General features: G+C 39.1%; 1 protein-coding gene across 3 annotated transcripts; it reads left to right on the top strand.

Annotated features, from left to right (window-relative positions):
- On the top strand, positions 1–16,502 carry kcnc4 (potassium voltage-gated channel, Shaw-related subfamily, member 4). 3 transcript variants are annotated; one of them, XM_035522162.2, is made up of 5 exons: positions 1–168; positions 988–1,294; positions 11,009–11,942; positions 12,128–12,322; positions 14,748–16,502. In XM_035522162.2, exons 2-5 carry the CDS (start codon positions 1,091–1,093, stop codon positions 14,813–14,815), a joined length of 1,401 nt encoding a protein of 466 aa, XP_035378055.1. In that variant the 5' UTR covers positions 1–168; positions 988–1,090; the 3' UTR covers positions 14,816–16,502. The 3 variants fall into 3 exon arrangements, with proteins under 3 accessions (XP_035378055.1, XP_035378054.1, XP_081563929.1); XM_081707803.1 differs by lacking the exon at positions 1–168 and adding an exon at positions 787–895; XM_035522161.2 differs by having other exon boundaries at positions 1–1,294.
- The last annotated feature ends 2,123 nt before the right edge of the window (positions 16,503–18,625 follow it).

Here is an 18,625-nt window from a genome sequence, read left to right on the forward strand (position 1 = left end):
ACTGACTTCGACTCATCCTTTGTCAGCGCTTGGATTCTGAACATTAAAATAGATTTTTTTAAAATAACGAAGTCTGTCAAGGCTCTATTTTTTTTTACTGTAGTAAAAACACTGTACTTCTTGAAACTTTGACATATTTTGGGGGATTTAGAGATAATGCAAGCGCAGGTGAGAATCCTTTACATTTTTGTAATTTTTGAAGTTCAACTGAGGCTTTAGCAACAAGCATGGAACTTAACTGATAAATGTATGACCAAAGCTGCAGTTTCCACGCACCGACGTTTATTCTGTACTTCAAAATACATGATGGAGCCTTAGAGCTGAAGGTGTATGGACCTTTGAAACAACCGACTGAAATGATATATTTACTTAACTATCTTTTTGTTCTTATTTTGTCACTATACGTAGAAATTAACGATCACAGCCAAAAAACGCAAGTTTCCTACCTGACCTAACAATTTTTAATGCAGTTAAATCGAGTATCAGGCAGAGTACTCGTATAACAGGTGGTTTGTCATGTCTCCAAGGCCTTAGCGACCGACGTTGCCCTGATGATACTATGTTGATAATAACGGAAACTCCCTCCACTAGTTTTGCTTCCTTGCGCAGATGATACATGTTATAAAACACAGAGATTTATCAACTAAGGGAGTTACCACGGGTAGCCTCTCCATTTAAATCTATGATTAGCTCGGTGTGTGTTTCGTCTTATCGTGGGCGCAAATCAGGCAACAAACCTCCGTCTAAAACATGTCTAAAGGAAGAGATGGCCAGGGGGGAAGATTCGGACAAAATAATAATCAACGTTGGTGGCACGCGTCACGAAACTTACAAGAGCACCCTTAGGACCATACCGGGCACCCGACTCGCCTGGTTAGCCGACCCGGAAACCCAGGTCAACCCAGACGCAGACACGGGACAGACCACGAATGAATTTTTTTTTGATCGACACCCAGGCATATTCGCATATGTGTTGAACTATTACAGAACTGGCAAGCTTCACTGCCCTGCTGATGTATGCGGCCCACTGTTTGAAGAAGAGCTGGCATTTTGGGGCATTGATGAGACCGATGTGGAACCTTGTTGCTGGATGACTTATCGCCAGCACCGAGATGCAGAGGAAGCCCTCGATATTTTCGAACCACCAGATCCCGAGGATACCGAAGATGATCGAGACCTGCCGCGACGCTTTGGTATCGAGGACGGTCCAGACCGGTCTAGAGGCTGCTTTGAAGTTTGGCAACCAAAGATATGGGCCCTCTTCGAGGATCCCTACTCCTCCCGTGCTGCCAGGGTAAGATAGCATAATTTTACATTTAGTGAGTACATAAATTAAATACAGACAAAACATCTTAAAATGACGTACGAAGCACGTGAAGCGTCGCAGTCAACAGGTGCTGTCACTGTAGTTTGATCGAATTGACAACATTATAAATGACGTAATTTGCAGAGGTTTTACTATTCAGACCTTTGTTTTGAGCTTTGTGCGTAATGACAACATACGAAGTATCGGGGATTTGGTACCACGGTTACCAATGGAAACACGTTCGGCACCGATTATTTGCATTAGCTGCACCTGCATCTCTGCCACAGTGGATGAATAGCAGACACAGATGCACTCTCATACGGTGTTCACAGCTGTAAAAATCAGCCTTCCAAATAACTGTATTGTATATTGAGGTACCTTAAAACATAGCACTGAAAGATTACTGAGTAATACTTTCCAATATGCTTTCATCATTAAATGAAAATTACATATTTGCTTCAGTAGATCCTACCTGATGATGGCTTAAAACTACTAGATTGGTTTGTTCAGCATTAGGTTATAACCACACTCAGAAATACAATTGCTTAAGATATCTTTCTTGAAAACTAGGAAATCGTACTTTATACTAGATAGTGATTATTTTCATGAAAAGATGGTTAATTGAACATGAAATATTTATACTGGTCGATCACATAAATGGAGAAAAGTAACCATATTGATTGGCTCCTATAAACTGTCCACTCACATCACCACAGCCTTAAAAACAAACTTCAAATTAACTAGTGAATGATCTATTTAGCAAATGGATCCTATTGCGTGATCTACAAAGAAAACTGGTGTTACTATATAGACATACATGGAAAAGCCATTACATTGGCTTAAAGGGTTTCAATTGATTTTCAATATATGCTATCAAAAGGCAGCTGTTAGAGAACAAGAAAGCCAAGAAAGATATAACCAATAATGCAGGTAATTTGTTTGTACTGCCACCTTTTGGGTTTATCGGATTGAGGCATGCCAGAGCTGTAACACACAATGACATCTACATTGTGTTGTTATAAATCATTGCCTTTCTATATGCCTATAACTCTGTCAACATCCTGTGTTTACCAGCAACCTAAGTCACATGATTAACTATAGTACAACTGCTAATACATTAATATAATGTACATAATGTACCTCCAGCCACAGAGTTATAGACACACATATACAGATAAAAAACAGTCAAACCTTTGTCTTTTTGTTTGATATATAATACCTGTATGCTCCCTCTCCTAAATTAAGTCATGAAAGGCTTATGAATACTACTGTAAGACCCAAAAGATGCCTTTATGAAAGTATTTCATGTATTACTGTGATTGGATGAGTTAGTGTTTTGGTTTCTGAACTCCAAATCAGCATTCCAGATTTCCTCACAGTTGTTAGCATGCTCTATTATTCTTTTAACTTTCACCACTTTGAGAATACATGATTTCGCGGTCGAATTCAGTTGCATCAGATTGCACTTTATCAGGCTTGCGCACAAAAGACTAATTCTTAGATTAGATATTGAATTTCAAAGTCTGAGTGTGAAAATCGGTTAAATATCATATTAAAATATCATAATATTAATAATACTAAATATTAAAATCATGTATTTAATTTGTATATTTTTATATTTATATCGTTCCCTAATTTTACAAAGGATAGATGATATATTTGGTCCACATGTATGTACCACATGTATGTACCACATACATCTCAACCACATGTATGCAGTTATACAGCACCCACACACACAGAGACACACACACCTCCTTCTGTTTTTAATTTAGATGAGCAATGAGTGAGCAGGCATGGCACTCTACAACAGGTTTAACTCCTCCTGAAAAACAGGTAATGAGGAAGTGGTATGCAGAGCAGGTACACTCTACCCACACAGCTCTTAAAGCATGTAAAACACCATTGCTATCTCTCAGTTACATCATAGAGCATATGTGTGACTTGGTCACTTCTGGGTGCTTCACCTCCTGAGGTCTTTTGCCCTCTCCAATTCATTGCTGGGTGCATTATAAGCCAGAGGGCTCATGTTTCCTGAATTGATGCTTCTCTGTCTGGCTAATGCTATTAGGAATAGAATTTAGGTGGTTACTCGTTCTGTAAAACTGTAGCAAAAATGTTTGGGTGGGGGTGGGGGGGTCAGGTGAGGATTGCTTGGTGAAAAAACAGGATATTTTTCCACATGCATGTTAGACCAGGACCATGCTAAAAACTGATAGATTGCCCCTGTAATCTCATCCATACACAGGACAAATGCCCATTCCAACACTTACTGTGTCAGGGCTGTGTGTACACCTCTTATAGAGAGTACATTCACCTTAATATGCTTTAGGGTATGAAAAATGCTATTGCTCAAAAACACTGATACTCACAATAACTGTAATATATGTAATTTTTAATGTTCTGTGAGTCAGTATATAGCTTGTGAATTGGATCCACCTTGATAACTGGAGCAGCGGCTTTAGAAGAACACTGCATGATCATCTATGTGGTGGTGTTGTTGTTTTCATCCTACCTCATCATTACTGAGTTCGTGGCTGGGCTCAGCAGTAATTAATCACTGGCTGGGTAATTGGGTAAGGCGTGACGAGTGCGCTCTCTCAGGCTACGCTGGCTTGCTCCTCTGACGCTGTGCTGAAAGCAGCCCGAACCAGGTGTTGGCACACAACGCACCGATGCCTTGAACAGCAGAATAAACCGCCTATTACATTTCATCTCATGTTATCAAAGCTCCTTTTATCTCTTATTAACATGAATCCAAATGAATATGTCAGCTCTGTATAACTGTTTTAGGCTGCTTTTATTAAACATGCCAGAAGCTTAGGTTAGTTTCTCTTGCTTTCCTTAGTACTTTATGTATTTGTATGTATGTTTGATTCTTCTGTTTCATCTTCAAGAAACACACAGCATCTACCTTGATGGCCATTTTTACAGCTCAACTGTTGGATTACAACAAAACAAGTAGCGTGGTGAAAGATAGGATTTGCAATCTGGTGTACATAACCACAGTGCGAATGAGCTTTCTGAGCTGGGGCACTTTCCCTGTCCATAGTGCACAGTCCAGGTGCTTTTTGACACCCAGGAGAATAAGTGGATAATGCTCTCATGAATGTAGGCAGACAAATAGTAATGCATGGTATATCATAAGTCCATTTCTGGTCATTAACAGCCACTTAGGCTTCAAGAGAAAACATTAGCGTACACTTTGCTTATATTACTTCCATACTTTACCATTTACACTGGTTACCAGTTTCAGTGTGTGTGCGGTATAAAATCCTGCTGTTAGTCGTCAACGCCCTGGATGGCCTTGCACCCACCTGAACAACTACTAACCCATATGTCTTTTCTCACAGTCTCAGGTCCTCTGACTCTGGTCTGCTAGCTGTTCGTAGGTTCAGGCTGTCCACTATGGCTGGTTGGTCTTTTAGAGTCTTTCACTGCTTTTACCCTTAAAAATCCTTTTACCCTTTACCCTTTACCCTTTTTATTTTCTCAGAAACCTTCCGATGCCTCTTAACTACTTCTATTTCTGACTAGGGAATTAAAAACATTTTTTTAATAGTTTTTTGAAATTGTAAAGTGACCTTTGGGTATGTGAAAGGTGCCTTATAAGTTTAACTTGTTGTTATTTAAAATAGGTGTAAATAGATACCATTTGGAGAAGTCAGAGCACTCAGGAATGTGTTGAGTCACATTTATGAATTTCTGATAACTTTTTTTTGTTCAAATTGAGATTAGCCATGGTTCTGTGAGTATAACTATTATTTTACCCTAAGCATACACACTACTACAGTTAGTAATGTATAGCGCAAGAGTACTTGGTGCTATTCTTGTTCATATATCAACATAATCTTCTCACCCTAATCTAAAAAGTCATGGTCTTCTGAAGTATACAGATATTAGTAATGTTAGTATTACATTTATACAGTAGTAATTTCATTTTTCCCTCATATTGCAACATCTGGTGACAGAATCAGCATGAACTGACTTCCAACAGGCCTAGCTAGAACTTCAGTATGTCAGAAAGCTACTGCAACCACTGGAAAGGGTTCACACATAGTGACAGTGTTTAGAAAAACATAATTTTTAATTGTAAACTTAATGTCTTTGTAAGCCTCTTGAAATATTATACTGACATCTTTCAGTTATCGTTATATATGAGGACACACACAGGTGCACACACTCCATATGCAGCTTGTCAAGCCCCTAGGGAGTACAGGGTGTTATAATTAGTTCTCTTAGGAGCCTTTTATGAGCATGATGATGGTGTCTTCTTGGTGTGCCAGGCGTTTTTTCGTTGTCATTACCAAAGTGCTTATTTCTTCTTTTTGTTTAATGCTTGGATAAACCATTTGGCGTTTAGATAAACCAAACGCAGAGGCCGACTGCTCTGCCTTTCTGGCGGTAATTGAACTTGAAGGTCTACATTTGCTCTTTCAGACACTACCATTCCTTTTCTGCATACTGGTGCTGTACGTGAGGGACTGATTATTTAGCTTGTGATGAAAAAACACTTATTTTAGTTATATACATAATTAATAGGCAGTGCCTTCTATGGAATTCAGGTCTGTGCTGTACATTTATTACTGAACCAGGGTTTGGCTGAGGGAATAAGTGAGTTACAAAGTGTCAATCAATGAAGTAATCAAACAATTAATTAATCAGAAAACTGACACAGAGACCTGCAATAAATTAAATGTCATGAAAATGAAATCTTAACAATGACAAGATTATAAGATATGATTATAAATATTAAAAGAGTGTGTGTATATATATATATAATGAGTATAAATATTGAAAACATAATTGAGATATCTCTGAACTAATAGCTTTTTTGTAATTATCTAGCTGTCACAATGGAAGGATAAAAGACTAATTTATTCACAAAAGCAGAGCAACAGAGCATTACTCTTCCGATTCCTTCACTATCCATTCTCAGTTTCTCACAGTATTCTTCGTTTAAGCATAACTTGCATCTTTACATGTTACAGCAGTGACAGGGTTTTATTTATTCTTAACATTTACGTTTTTGTTCCGTCTGATAATATTAGCTAATTGTACTAGGGTAAAACAACGGCACATACTATTGCCATTGTCAATGACAATGCCTATGTTCTTGTCCAAAGACATATTAAAACACTGACTATGTGGGCTTTGGGGTCATTGTTTACTCACATGAGGATGGAGGCCTACCAGTGAACATATCCTCAGAAATGCTTGGCTCCATAACTCATTGACTTCTGGTTCAGAACACACTGAACACGTGTTATTTGATATCCAAAATACCAGCAAGTTAATATAGCCCCCATGTTTATTGCGGCCTTTGCTTGCACACTAATTACAGGTGCGCTGTTAGATCATGCAGAATTATAGGCTATGACCGTATAACATGTCATCATGTGCTAGCCACATGATCATATTCTTCATAATTGGTTATAATTTTTCTCAAAAGACATTAAACAATCTTAAATGTAACTATGTTGAGTTTTGGATCCAGTAGATTCAACTGGAGGATGGAAAGCCTTGGCTGACTTCATTAACTCACACCTCATCCTGCCTCTGGGGTTATTTGAGTAGCTGGAAAATGGCTATATTTGAAACTTGCTCAGCCTTTCCTCAGTCCCCAGTGGACTAATTTCTTTCCAGCAGGTGTATCCAACATGCCCATATCAATGTAACAACTACATGCAGATGCATGCAGATACATGCAGATATGTGCATAAATGCAATTCGGAAAGATAAAACAATGTGCTATATCAATGTGGTATTACAGTGCATAATGCATACTGAATGCTACTTAATGTAGGCAACAGATTTAGGTTTGAAATTCAAAATATTTAATCATCAACCAAATTGATCTTTTTTATTAATCATGTGGAAAGGATTTAGACAATGTTATTCTATCTTGATTGAGTTTTCTTTTTTTAACATAATTGTAAAAGTTTATTTTTGTCAGTATATAGTAGGGTAATGGGACAAAACATTTTTTGTTATAGTGGATCGCTTAGTGCTTATTGCAGTGAATCCTATGGGTTTACTGCACTCCTTGCTCACCCACTCAAGTTTCAGAAAGGTATAATATTAGATGGTGTAAATTCACAGCAGGATTTCAACCCTGGTTTTGACTGGTATAAAAGCTCATGGTTCACTGGGCATTTTGTAAGACCTTCCTAAATATGTCCTATTGTGTTGTTCTAACATTCAAGAATGGCTTGATCCAGTAGATTCCACTTGAAAACTATCCAAAGCTTAATTTAGCTCAGTGTTTAAATAATAAATATTTTGCTTCAGATAGATTTTAAAAAAAATGCTTTCCAGGCAGGTTTGTTAATGGAACAGGAACCACAGAATGAGCAACAGGTGCATAACCTGTTGTATGATCTCCCTGTAAGATGAGATAGCACTGAGGTAGAGGGCTGCCAATAATGAACTGCTGGCAAGGAAAACAGCATGTTGCCTTTAGCAGACACTTACAGCTGTGCCCGTATACAGACACATACATCCAGTCACACACACACACACATACACACACACACACACACACACACACACACACACAGAGACATAGATGCATACACATACACAGATAGACACACACATAGATGCACACACAGACAGACGGTCACACGGTCATACACACACAGACACACAGCACATAGACACACAGATAGACACACAGGCTATGACAGGCCGTTTAGGCCATTATTCAAACGTACCTTTCACACTCACCATCATACTCTCTCTCTCTCTCACACTATCAAACCTCTTGGTGAGTGTAAGAGGTTTTGATAGTGTGTGTGTGAGAGTATGATGGTGAGTGTAAGAGGGTGATAGTGTGTGAGAGGTAAGTTTTAATAATAGCCCAAATGCCTTTTCATACCTCTCATATATGTGTGTATGTGTGCTTGTCAGTTCATTCGAAGGATAAACAGCTGCTGATTCTGCCAGATATCCTGTATTTCTTTTTCATGTAAAGCTAGGACAGTATGACAGAAGATATGAAAGTATAATAAGATATGATAAGATATGAAAAAAACCCCATGTAGTGGCTTTATCCAGTGTAATTGTTATGTAGTTTAATTGAATTAAGTTTCAGTAAGTTTAGATTAATATATTGTTTAAAAGTTGGAAAAATCATCTTGGCCAGAATTCTCACAGCTCACTTCTGCCCCATCTGAAAAGGCTAAAGTTACCCTGGACTATAGTGGCTATAGGTATAACAGTATGAGAAAATTTTAAACTTAGCGTTATTTTCCTATTCATTCATCATGTTTTAGAATTGATAACTACATTCTGTATTCTAAGATTAATTCTGGCCACCAGAACAACAAATATTAAATTTGGAGCTAATGTAATGATCTCAAATATGATCATAATCAAGTACTCCTATAATCAAATCATTTTGTCAGGTAATTGACCGCAGGAAACTTTAACTCATTAAACAATCAATATCATTTGAACAAGTGACGTTAAATCTCCATGAAAAACTTGTAGGGCTACAATATAACATCTGATGAAGCCCAGTACTGGACTGATTAAAGGTCATGGTTCAAGTTGCATATCTGCAGATAAAAGTGCCTTGCTAAGTACATTTTTCTGTTTTAAAATAATGATACAGTATGATGATTGCAGATGAGTAAAAAAACACTTTCTAAATTATGCCCTTTTTAAATGTCCTTGACCCTAACAAAAACAAGCTTTTATCCCCATTTTTTTGGGGGGGATTTCCTGTTATCCAATGTCTTGCAATTACAGTTTAATAATTGGATGATTGGAGTGGATTCTGGGGTCTAAAGCAAAAATGTTTAATGCTAATAAAATATTTTCATTGTACTCTACCCACGTGTATATTTAAACAACTGCTGAGTGAGGAACGAATAGTGGTGCAGGTATTGTGTTCCTGACAAGGTCAATAACAGAATGACGGACGCTTTATTGGACTATCTGTTTCAAAGCAAATCCAGAATGTGCTTGAATCAAGGCTGTCTATAGTTATATTCTGCTGGCTGTGAAGGCAGCAAAAAGTCAACTGGCTTAAAGTACCTTTGTCAAAAAGTCAACTGGCTTAAAGTACCTTTGTCAAAAAGTCAACTGGCTTAAAGTACCTTTGTCACCAAGGTTTTCATTTAGTCATGTGGGCCACGTCCACCATGAGCATGCGTGTAAACATGAGCAGACCTGATCGTGTTGAGCTCAACCATAGGATGCATGTCTCCTATTGTGAAACCCAAGCAAGGCACAGTCGTCATGGTCACTTTGCTCGTCCTCCTCTTCCTGTCCGTAGTCTCTATTCATTCATTCCATCTCCCTCTCTCTCCCCTCAAAATTCACTTAGTTGGTTGCGACTACAGCTAACAGCATCATTCAGAGGGCTACCAGTGGCATGGCTAACCTGCTTAGAGATTTGTGCTCTATGAATAATGAGTGCTTTTTCCTCAAGCTATCATCTTCCTTCCAGTATTCCTGGCTTGACAAATCCAGCAATATTCCAATTGTTTACTCTTCTTATTTGTGAATAGCTGTGATTTTACGAGTCTAAATTTGGTAAAGCACATCAGTCATTGCAATAGCCAAATTTTTATTGTCTATATTGTTTGCAGGTTTTGTAGCAGAGTCTCATTTAGACGATTGTCTTCAATGCTGCAGCAGCAGCATCTAAAGACCTTCACTTGTTTTATTCCTTGTTCTACTCTCAACTTTTGTCACCACCAAACACTGAAATATACTTAACCAATACTAATGTTAAATATAAACTCATAGTTGTGTTGATGACATCTTTAAATCCTATATTCTTGTCAAATTGATTATTAAAATAAAATAAGTCAAATGTACTCTTAGGTACATTTGAAGCTTGAGTTTGAAGCTTGAACTTTTGGATTAATAAAATAATTTATTACTGAACATTTTAGTGACAACATAGATTCTTGTTTCTTCACATCATAGCCCACCAATTATAACAATCATTGAGAAAAGCTTCCCTCTGATGTCAGATGGTGTTCTGTCTTCATTTCTCTGTGTTACTTATTACTGTTTCAGTTGATATGAAGACCCACCCACTGTGCCTGTTAGAACTGAGGAGGCCATAATTGTTTGAGCTAATGGAAAAATTATTTCACACAGCGTCTCAGTGTGCGTTATTGTGGTTTATTGCTTTGATTAGTTTAAATGAAGAGACAATTTTCTGAAAGCTGTTTAATTGTTATTGCTAAATAAAGAGTTTGACGAGATAAATTGAAAGCCACATTTTGAAGGGAGATGTATAAGTTTCAGTATTATGAATAATAAAATAGAGTTTTTGCTCCCATGATATTTCTGTTATTGGGTTTCAGGGTTGGGCTCAGATAATGGACAAGATACTGTAACTTTTAATATGTAGTAATTCTAACATTACACATACCTTATATAACCTACATAGATTATATACTGTACACTATATATTTGTGAAGGTTAGTATGTAAATAGCTACAGTTAACAGAATATGTAACTTTGGCAGGCTCCTAAACACATTATGCGAATTGGTAAATCAGTAATAAAACTGTTTATTGTTTCCTACTCCTGACATGTAATCCCATTAAAATTTGACTCATTAAAATGGCTTGGCATAACATTATCATAACAAAGGAATTTGAGAAATAATCAAAGTATGTAATATCTCAATCCAGATGTTTTATTAGCTAAACATGATGGTTATGTGTCTTGCAGATCATTGCCTTTGTCTCTCTTTTCTTCATCTTGGTCTCAATCACCAACTTCTGCCTCGAGACGCACGAGGCTTTCAATGAGCTCCAGAACCGCACCAGTGTGATTTCTGATGGCAACATCACGAAGGTGACGTTCACGCTGGAGGTGGTCACCAAGCCTGTGCTCACCTTGGTGGAGGGCATCTGCGTGGTGTGGTTTACCTTTGAGTTCCTGGTGCGCATCATCTGCTGTCCCAACAAGCTGCTCTTTATTAAGAACCTTCTGAACATCATTGACTTTGTGGCCATTCTGCCCTTCTACCTGGAGATGAGTCTGAGCGGGCTGTCCTCCAAAGCTGCCACAGATGTGCTTGGCTTCTTGCGGGTGGTCCGTTTTGTACGTATTTTGCGCATCTTCAAGCTGACCCGACACTTTGTGGGGTTAAGGGTGCTGGGCCACACTCTGCGTGCCAGTGTAAATGAATTTTGCCTCCTCATCATCTTCCTCGCCCTCGGTGTCCTCATCTTTGCCACCATGATCTACTATGCTGAACGCATTGGTGCTGACCCGACCGACCCCAGTGGAAGCAACCACACTCATTTCAAGAACATTCCCATCAGCTTCTGGTGGGCTGTGGTTACTATGACAACGCTGGGTTATGGGGACATGTATCCTCAGACCTGGCTGGGTATGATGGTTGGGGCTCTTTGTGCTTTAGCTGGCGTGCTGACCATTGCCATGCCTGTACCCGTTATTGTCAACAATTTTGGGATGTACTACTCTCTGGCCATGGCCAAGCAGAAGCTGCCCAAAAAGAAGAGGCACCACCCAAACCCAGACATGGCATTGGACTCAGCTTCATTTGGAAAATCGGAGAGCAACTCGCACAGGAACAGCACGCAGAGTGACACGTGCCCTCTTGCAGCTGAGGAAAACATTGTGAGGAATCGGTCAGGTAAAAACACTGTCCCCTCAGTTCCTGAACTAGAATGAAACTGCACTAAAATAGGCAAATGGACAACAGTAAACATAGCTAAACACATGTGTGGGAAACAAAACCAAACCGTAAGTGTGAAACTGAATTAAGCATAGCCATTAGTGCTGATGTCTGTGTCCTTTTATCCTTGGTTCTCATGTTAGACTCAAAGCAGAACGGGGATGCCAATACAGCCCTGGTGGAGGAAGAGGGCTGCAGCCTGACCCAGCCGCTCTCCCCCAGTGAGAGGTGGTCCCTCTGCCGCTCACGCAACCGGGAGAAGGGCAAGAAAGAGGGCATGTGCTTCCTCCTGACCTCCGGGGACTTCTCCTGTGCAGCTGATCCCACCATCCGCACAGGTACAGAAGCCAGACCAGAACCACAAATCAGGCATCTACAGTAATTTTATGCTGTCATTAGAAGATACAGAAAGCAGCACAGTTTAAAGCAAAAAGGAAAGGTCAGTCTGAGCCGAACCCATTTGGGACTTTTAACTGCATTACCCTCAATATGAGGATGATTCATGATTTATTGTGTGGTTGGATACAAATGCATGGCTTGAGAGCAACGATTGCAGACTCTTACAGCTAAGAGTGTTTCTGTTCAAACCATCAGTCTGCTATGTCAAAAAAGAATGGGAGACTGGATTCTGTTGGTTACCTTTGGCTAGGGCATCAGCTCTCAGAATTAGTAGAGGTGGTATTTTTCTCTTCTCTTTGGTTTCGTCAGCACTTCCAACTTGTCTCTTTGTTATTGCTCCAGACCAGGAAACCTTGTTACTCTGTAAATGCAATAAATGGATCACAGATGTAAGATGCTTCTCTTAATATCCAAAATCTTATTTCAACTCCTGCTTTTGGATTTGAAAAAAATAAAACTGACAAAGATCAAGCAGTGCCTTTAGCACTGCACTATAAGAGCCACTCCTGGGTCTACTCATATGTTTTTCAAATCCTGAAATTGTTCTTAATGAGGGCCTAATTTTCCTCTTAGGCCTGAAATTTCACTCTGCTCTGACAGATAGTGGCCAGATTAACTGCAAATAATGAGCCCTACAGCACACTGCTGGAGTTTGCACTACCCCACTAAATCCTAGAAGGTTTTTGACTGATTGATGAGTTTCCAGGTTCCAGTGCTTGAAGTTTTCCAATCCAGTGCTTGAAAACAATCACATTCTTCTCCTCAACACACCTGAGACATGGTATATAGAAGGTTGATTATCTTGTATCAGATGGGTGGTAACTGGAATTCCTTGGAGACTGGACAGGGAACCTAAAGGCTGATAAATGGCAGAAAGTCATTAACACATTTCTTTTGAAAACAGCAAGCCAGTAAGTGAGAAACACTCATTGAAACCCAGATTACAACTTTAATTAACTGAGATATATATATATATATCTCAGCTGTGCAGGCAGTGAAGTACTTGGCTTGCACAGCGTGCAGAGTTGATGAACAATCTCGGTCTTAAACATTCTATTTCAATGGCAATTTTTTTTCTATCTCTGCATTGATATAGACAGTTTGTTAGCTAGACAATTTGTCATTTGATTATTTCTGAAATAGGTTGTGTTAACAAGGCTGATCTTAGATTATACATTACTTTTAAACAAATACATAAAAGTGTGCCGGATTGACACAGAAACTGATCTGAAATACACATGGGTGACAATTCTCTACAAACAACTAAATACCTGTATTGTATCACACCCCACACTCATGACATCTCAGTATTGCACTGGGCTGCAGTCAGGCTGCACCAAAACCTCTCTCACTTCTAAATATTTATTATAATTTTAGTCTACATTTCAGTCAAATTTACCAGGCAGACATGCCACAATGGACTGTTTGAGATGCCGTGTAATTTCCCCACATGGCGATGAGACAGATGCACTGTGGGAATCTGTAAGAGGCTGGGCATTGGCAACATTGGCAGCTGTGGCCTTGTCAGAGGATGAGCTGTGATTAGTGACACAGTCCATGACCGCTGCTCTGTCCTTACACAGATGTACTTATCTGTGCTATCCTGCCAGTCGGAAAACATATTATTATGTGTGTTTCTTATTTCTTATTTATAATAAATGTTAGCTATTGGATCTTGTGCGATTTGATGAGGCCTAAAATTTTGGTAGCACCTAACATTGTGCAAAAGACAGTAGTTATTTCCTTTGCTTAAGTTTCACTGTTGACTAAAACATCTTTTTTAGTCTTGCAACAGATGCTGCAGATATTTGCTCTCCTACAAAAAAACAACAAAGAAATGATGACCGTCTAGTATGGCACAGCCATGAATGGCAGAAAGCTGCTGTTCACCCATCAGCTCTCTGTCTGATTAGCATGGCAGCTGGATCTTTTCTGATGGGTGTGTAATGGTGCAGCAGAGATGTCAGCCTCTTGTGAAAAGCAACAGCAGCAGGCAAGACACAAGTTATGGATGTGCCATTGGTCCCGAGTGAGAGCTCCATTTTAATTGCTTTAATAGGTTTCCACGAGCGTTACGTGTGAACCTTATGGCTTCCCAGCTGTGTGCATTTTGAGAGAATGCTTGGTGTCTACAAGGGCCAAATGTGGTCTGGCTTAAATCAGCCCTGCACTGCAATACAGGAGTGTACCTCTGTGTACATTACTATATAAATGCCTCTGGGGCTGCTAGGTGTTCAGTTCAACAAACAAAATGTTGCTGTGGTCTCCAGCTCTTCTGTGTGTGTGTGTGTGTGTGTTTGTGTGTGCATGCATCAGTGCACTGACTGTCTCACCTCTTTCAATCGTTCCTTTTGTTGGTTGCAGAGAGCTGCAAAGATGCCCTTACAGCTGCAGCCACCTACACCCAGCCTGAAGTGACTACCCTGACCTGAAGAGGCACATGCAGCATGGCCGGATAAGTGGTCGAGAGGGTTATGTCACTGTCTGTGTAGGGGTGTGTGTGGTGGTCAGGGGCAGTCAGTCTCTCTTCTAGCAGTCACACCCACAAAATAAATCCAATTCCGTGTCCCTTAAAGGACGACACATTTGTGTGCTGGTAGTATATGTAAAGCTTCCAATGGCGTCTCCCCATACACATCTGTCTGTTGTGTATCCCAGCATGTCTTTGAGTGACCTAGCACTGTATAACCTTGGTCAACACATAACATTGATATACATAATGTGTAGGGCACATCAGACCCTGAGTGTACTCTATTTGTCGTCTTTCCTGAAGTGACTCCTCAGGGTGTTGCTAAAACTGTCAACACATTTGCGAGGGGCAGCATTTTCTGAGGCGTGCAATATCAGATGTCAGAGTAGTGTTTTCTAAAAATGAATGCAACTCATGAAAATGGAACGTAGTGGAGTACAACAAAACCTGTGCTTGGTAATTACTGTATGGAGTTGTGTACTAGTATTGGACTGGTCTAGAACCATGGCTCATCAGTCTCCTTGCAATGCAGACTGGGAGGCCGGCTTTGTTTTGACTAAAGTATGACAGTGGGAGCGGGTCTGGGTCTGATCAGCATCAGAGCGGAGCTACGCTACAGAGACAGCCGCTCTCTGAACTAAAGAAGCCTTCTAAGAAGCCTTTTGTTTCTGGGAAAACCTTTTCAGACAACTGCTTTGAAGAACCATTTTCCAAAGGCATTTTGATTCATAAAAGGTTTTTTTTTTCTTTTTTTCGAAGAACCATTTGAAAGGGGTTATTTTAGAGATTAAAAAAGGTTCTTTGATGCACCTTTATTAAGTGTAGAATGTGTAAGCAGGCTAATTTTTATGGATTTAAATCAAATGTCCACCAATCAGTTTATCATAAAAGAACCTTGCATCACTTATCTTAATTTTCGTTGACCATTTCTATTGTTACTGGTTAAAAGGGGACCAAGCATTGGTAAAGTGTGTGTTCGTTATCTAAGAGAACTACCTGAACCTCTTTAATGGATATCCATGTTATAATCTGTCCCAGTTGTACCTGTAAGGTAACAGAGAAAAAAAATGCACAACTGTCCATTGTTCTCTGTGAATGTGATCAAAATGTCCTTCATGAACAGTTGAATATAGAATATAGTCTCATGCAAGTGGGAGTTTAGCTTTTGTTTTTTTGTTTGTTTGCTCTTTCCAGTATATAGTCTGCCATAGTTGCCTTATGTTTAAGAAACAAACAGAATGTTAGTTTTAATGTACAACCCCGCATTTAAATAGGAAGTGTAATTTGTAAATAAAAACACAGTCATATGTAGCACAATATGTTAGTTCATTGCATATATTATAGAGATAGCATAATCTTGCCACAAAATGCATTATCTGCTATTACAGTAACTATATATGAAATTAACAGAGATTATTTTTTATATTGTATTTACTTTTATTGCTGCCTCTCCCAAACATCTGTGTGTATCAGGGAAGACAACACATAAATGGAATTTTCCTCATATAGGATTGTAGGGTACAGTTCAGTAACTGTTAATGAAATTGTATCATGTTTGTCTATGGTAATGCTGTTAATATATTGTATCATGTAGGCATGTGTTTCTATGCACCTCTGCAGAAAGACAAATAAATAAAATATTCCCAGTACTGAAAGATGGAATGTTGTTCTTAATCCAAAATCTTCACTTGTGTTTCCAATTCCTCATGAAGCTCCTCCTCCTGTAGCTCAGAGGCAGGAGTTGCACCCTGGCGACAGTGTGTATTTTGGTATGTTGCTGTGACTTGAACGTGTAAAATGAGAGCGATGCCAAATCCTCCCTCTGTCTGCCTGCCTGTCGACCTCAGCTGCCAAATGCTAAACACTAACTGCGGCAGAATACACACGTCGCCATGGTGATCAGGACAGATAAGCCTTTCTAATTATTGTATTCCCTCCATCTTTCTCCTTGCCTCTCCCTTCTTTTTTTGCTCTTTCTCCCTCTCTCTGTCTCTCCCCCTTGCTCTCATTGCGTGGTCTATCTCTTTTATTTAGCATTCTGTCCTATATAGAGATTGATGATAGTGAGCTGCTTTTCAGGAGTATTTAGGAACACTATCTGTCATATAGCAATTCAAATAAAGCAATCTAAGTATTAGCAATTGGTACACTTTAGTTATTAAATTACTCTATTCTGTTCTTCAAAATAATCTTTGTGAGTAATGCATTGGCTTTATTTACATAACTCTTTATTTACATAATCAAAAACAAAATATCAAAATTATCTCATTGTACATATTAAGTACAGCATCACTGTGTCACACATTGCAACTCAGTATATTACACTAATTATGCAGTTACAGTGTTTCTATATTGATGTTATCTGTACTGATGATTTTTGCTAGTCTAAATTCTTTGCATTATTTGGGATACTTCTTAACACTACCAGTATACACACCACTAAGGACACAGTAGTTGTGGATAATTAAGTGGATAACTCACTTTTTTCCAGTGATTCACCAGCTGCATGACAGCATAACTTGTCCATTTTAGTCCACTTTGCTCAAAAGAGCTTTCAGAGAAAAGGGCTTTCTGCTTTTGAGAGATGTTGTAATATCTGTCAGAAACATCAGCTGTCATCCCCTCACCATTTCATTTTGGTGTGCCCTCGTTCAACCTTTGTTTTTTTTTTGTTTTTTTTTTTACCCCTCAAAACTAGTTGTCATGGCAATAGTGAACATGGTTGCCATGGGGAGATGCTCATCTGCTGCTTCGGCCAGGTCGCAAAAGTGGCCAATTGGAAATAAAAAAAGAAAAGACATTTCCAATGAAAAAGTGGGTAGATGTTTGTAAGCTCAGGAGAGAAAGTGGAAGGTTTTCACAGCAGAGATCCAGGGCAGCCAGGCGGAAGACCCGGCTCTGCACTTGTGCCTGTTACGGCGCAGAGTTCCAGACTAAAGACCAGCCTTATTCACCTCAGTTTTGTCTCCACCATACCTGTCTGTTATAATCATTTTATTCTATTCTCTCAACATTTAAATACACCATTATCGCAATGCTTCTTTTATGACTGTACCATAAACATTTATTGGTTATTGGATAGTTATGAGCTTTGCTGAGCTGCTTGTTGGTAGATATTGACATGACAGACAGACTGCGAGTACTGGCCTCTGTGAATTGATGCATGTGACATGGCAGCAGAGTGTCTTCAGGTTATTCTCTTACCCTTAGCCTATTTATGTGGCTAATCAACTACACACATGCATACACAAACACCCACCAACTTAAACACACACACACACACACACACACACACACATGCTCCATGTGGCACAAAGAAGTTGTCATGGTAACAGTGCTCTGAGGCATCTTTTTTCCACTCCATTCTTTCTTTCACTTTTTCCTTGTCCTCGCAATGTAAGTCAAGAGTGACAACTCTGGCCACCACCTTCAAGAGTCAGGTGGAGTCACCTAATCTCAAATCAGGTGGAGTCACCTAATCTCAAATCAGGTGGAGTCACCTAATCTCAACTGTTTCTCTCACAGTATATCTTGTTTTGGAATGTTTCATGGACAAGTTAACTCCCTTGTTAACGCCACATATGGACTCATATTTCATATCAGTTTCTTATTATTGTATTTTAGTTTGAAGATATATATTATATATATATATATATATATATATATATATATATATATATATATATATATATATATATATATAGCACATAAACATAAAAGGCAGAAGTCTTCTTAGATTTGGCCTTTTGTGTGTAAACAGCTGTGAATAACT

The sequence above is a fragment of the Electrophorus electricus genome, chromosome 25 (assembly GCF_041902795.1).
Source record: "Electrophorus electricus isolate QZ-2024a chromosome 25, ASM4190279v1, whole genome shotgun sequence".
Classification (NCBI taxonomy): domain Eukaryota; kingdom Metazoa; phylum Chordata; class Actinopteri; order Gymnotiformes; family Gymnotidae; genus Electrophorus; species Electrophorus electricus.